Source organism: Nicotiana attenuata, unplaced genomic scaffold, assembly GCF_001879085.1.
Source record: "Nicotiana attenuata strain UT unplaced genomic scaffold, NIATTr2, whole genome shotgun sequence".
Classification (NCBI taxonomy): domain Eukaryota; kingdom Viridiplantae; phylum Streptophyta; class Magnoliopsida; order Solanales; family Solanaceae; genus Nicotiana; species Nicotiana attenuata.
The window spans coordinates 1-3,713 of record NW_017695137.1 but is presented as its reverse complement, the minus strand read 5'-3'; the positions used below and the strand labels follow the sequence as shown (position 1 = coordinate 3,713).

Genomic DNA, 3,713 nt, shown 5'->3' with positions numbered 1-3,713 from the left:
GGCTCAAATATTACAAAGTGATATGGGAATTTCCTCAATAGGGTTGGATCAAAGTTAACACAGATGGGGCATCAAGAGGGAACCCAGGCAGGAGTGCTATTGGTGTTTGCTGTAGAGATGAGGCTGGAGAGGTAAAATATGCAATGGAAAAGGAAATTGCTGAAGGATCAAATAATGAAGCTGAAGCTGTAGCAATCCTGGAGGCTTTAAGGATATGCAGAGATAAAAACTACTCTCAAGTTTGGTTGCAAACTGACTCCATGTTGATGAAAAGCATTATAGAGAAAGCATGGAAACCCCCTTGGACTATTGTGGACTTGATGGAGGAGATAAAGGAGCTAATGGAAGGTTGCAGTATCAGGATATCCCATATTTTTAGAGAAGGAAACAAATTAGCAGATCATTTGGCAAACTTTGCACTGGACTATGGGAACATTGAATGCCATGACTTTTGGGAGTTGGATTCATAAGGGAGGAGGATAGTAAATGAGGACAAGCTACAATGTCCATACTTGAGGGTCAAAGTTTCCAAGAATTAGTAGGAGGAGGACACACTGGGGTGTTTGAGGATGCAGGATCTATAGATGTGATTTTTCATGTTCAAACCTGTTTAGGGGAGAACATGAAGGATCAATTTTTTGCTAATGATGTGTTCTTTTTTGCAGGTACAATCATACTATCTAGACTTTATATTTTAAGGAAACCTCAGGTGGTGGTATTAGTACTTGGTACTCAATCCATCGGGGAAGAATTAAAATTAGAGTTTAGCATAGTAGCTAGGAGTTTCATGGACAATAGGAAATACATAATAGTACAGGTGGTAGCAGGACATCAAAGGCACATAAGAAAATCAATATCAAGGCACATAAAAGAAAAACAAGCAAACACATGTGGTCATATTTGTACACAGAATGCAGACAGCAGAATTTTCATTCTAAGAGAACTCAGCTGGATGATGCATCTGTGTTTCCAGGTCTTTCCCTTGAACAAATCTTACTTGGTGGTATTAGTACTTTGTACTCAATCCAAGGGGAGGAAGGCAAGGGAAGATACAGTACAAGATAATCAATCAACAACAACTACAGCATAAGTAAAGCAAGCATATATGTGGTTTGTCACAGTTATAGCAATCATATCTATACTCTTTGGTTTAAGGAAGCTCCAGGTGGTGGTATTAGTACTATGTACTCAATCCACCGGAGTTAAATTAAAACTAGAGTATAGAGGGGTTGCAAAGAAGATCAGTTGCAAGATATCATACAAGCTTGCAGGATTCTATTTTTGTACAAACATGACAATACTGTCAAACATAGAGAACAAGAATGCACAGATTTTGGGGCTTTTATTTACACAGTTTGCAGACAGTAAAATCATCAATGATAGTGATTTTAACTGGATGATGCAAAAGGATAAGGAAATAGAGAAGGAAAAGGGATACAGAAAGGAAATACATCCAGGTTTTTCTATTACATCAATCTATCGGGGAGGGGAGAGTACAAACTCGAGTGAAGTTCTCACAGGCAATTCCGCTGAGGTACAACAGGGTGTGGTCGACGGTGTCACTGAAGCTTGGCAACATAGAGTCTTCAGAGCAACTGCAGCTAAACAGGAGTGTCGTCAGGTCCATCTTCGTTTCTCCAAAACGATGCACAATGATCCAGGTACATTCAAGCATATTCAAATAAGAAATGGAGTTAGTCGAGTTGATTTGAACAAAAATGAAGAAGACAGAAGAGAGAAGGAAGAGAGAGGAAGTCGATATTACCTAGGTCGGCTAATGGTGGAAATGAACGGACAAAGACATACAGATGGGAAGTTTTGTGTAATAAAGAGGTGTATAGTGGGATACACACGTACATTAGGAAAGCTGATAGTGAAGAGGCTATATTTGCAAATACAAGGAAAGGGAAGCTGGGCTAATTGTTGGCAACTTATGCAAGTTGGTAATGGACTGGGCTGGATATTGGGCCTACATAGGAAATTGGACTGTCCTGACAAACGGACAGCATTGCTGGACTGGGTTTTTAAGCAAAGGGCATTATGAGATTAAAGTGGCTAATTTTGCAATTTGAGGGGATTGGAGACATTACAGTAAACAGTGGCTATTTTTGCAAATCAGTTACGAATTCCAACGGGACTGATATGGGTCATTTTGGGCCAGCATATGCGGATCATAAAAGAGTACAAAAATGGGCTTTTGCTTGGACTAGTTTTGATGCAAGTTTGTGTAGAATTTTTGTGATATCAATTTTGAGTATAATGCTCAATTTTGATAATAAGTCCTATGTAGAATTATATTTCCTTTTCGTACATCCGTTAGGATTTCATGACACTGTGCTTGTTTTGTTATATTTATAAATAAAAACTAGCCCTAGGCTATGCCTAGTGGATTGCTTAAAAAAAAAAAAACCCAGAAATTTAGTGGATTTTGCAAAAAAAAAAAACCCTAAACCCTAAATCTAGCGATAACCCAGCGCCCATGAACTACGCTAAAGCAGTAAAACCTACGTCAAACAACGCTGCCATGCATGATCGAGCAGTAGTTATTGAACCAATTGCGCTTAGAAGAGCTACATTGCATCAACGACAACCATTGGTTTGTTTTACTGAAGCAGAAGTGGAACGCATGAACGCGATCGAAGGTTTGCAGTATGCAGTGGTCTGCAAATTCTCATATGGTTGGCCGGAGCTTAATGAATTACGTCGTATCCTTCCTATTCAATGTGGTATCAAGGGTGAGTGCACAATTGGGTATTTACGAGATAGGCATATCTTAGTCAGACTAACATTGTGGCAGGACTTCATTGAATTTCCATCAAAGGGAGTACATTATGTTAAGGACAAGTTTGGAGATGAATATCAATTTAGAACATTGATATATGATGCTAAATTCAAGGTTGGAGAGGAGACACCAAAAGTTATGGCATGGATTTCTTTTCCTAATCTGCTGCCAACATATTTTGTTAAGGAATGCCTTTTTTCATTAGCTTCTGCTGTTGGTAAACCATTACATCTTGACCAAGCTACACTGAACAAGACTAGACCAAGTTGTGCACGTGTGAAAGTGTTAGTTGACTTACTAGCTGATCTCTCTAACAAGGTTAGGATGGATATTGTTAATGAAAGCACTGGAGAGATAAGAACTGAATGGGTGAATATCAAATATGACTATCTTCCTAAATACTGCAAAGAATGCAAGTTACAAGGGCATGATCTGTTGGAATGCTGGAGGGTGCATCCTGAGCTTATGGTAAATAGGAATGAGGAAAAGCAGCCTGGTGTAGATAAGGAGAAGAGTAAGAATAACAACCCTTTGATGATTCTATCAAGTGGGAAGGTTGTTGGTAATGTTGGAGCTCAGTGGAAAGAGGTGAAGGATAAAAGAAATCAAGCTAAAGATAAGCAGAATGGGGAAGGAACAAAAACTGGGAAGGAAGTAATACCAGTGGATAATCAAGTCTCCATGATGCCTCAGCAGATGCAGACAAACAATAAGTTTGCAGTACTAGAAGTTGAAACAAGTGAAGACAATGCAAACAAACAATTGGCCTTGGTAGAAGAGCAGGTGGTTCAAAATACAAGTGTACACACAAAGGAACCTGGAACTTTGAATCCTACAGCACCTATTTTTATTCCTGCTTCACCTGGGAATAAAAAAGGAAATAGAGGAGGAAACAAAAAGCCAGTAACAGCGCCAGCAGGTAGTTCAACAC

At 39.2% G+C, this 3,713-nt stretch overlaps 1 protein-coding gene across 1 annotated transcript; it reads left to right on the top strand.

The window, feature by feature from the left end:
* Positions 1-63: 63 nt before the first annotated feature.
* LOC109222633 (14.7 kDa ribonuclease H-like protein) lies at positions 64-470 on the top strand (the record flags this gene model as incomplete). Its single annotated transcript, XM_019386963.1, has 1 exon — positions 64-470. A coding segment is annotated over one exon (407 nt), but the record flags the coding sequence as incomplete, so codon positions are not given.
* Between the last annotated feature and the right edge of the window lie 3,243 nt (positions 471-3,713).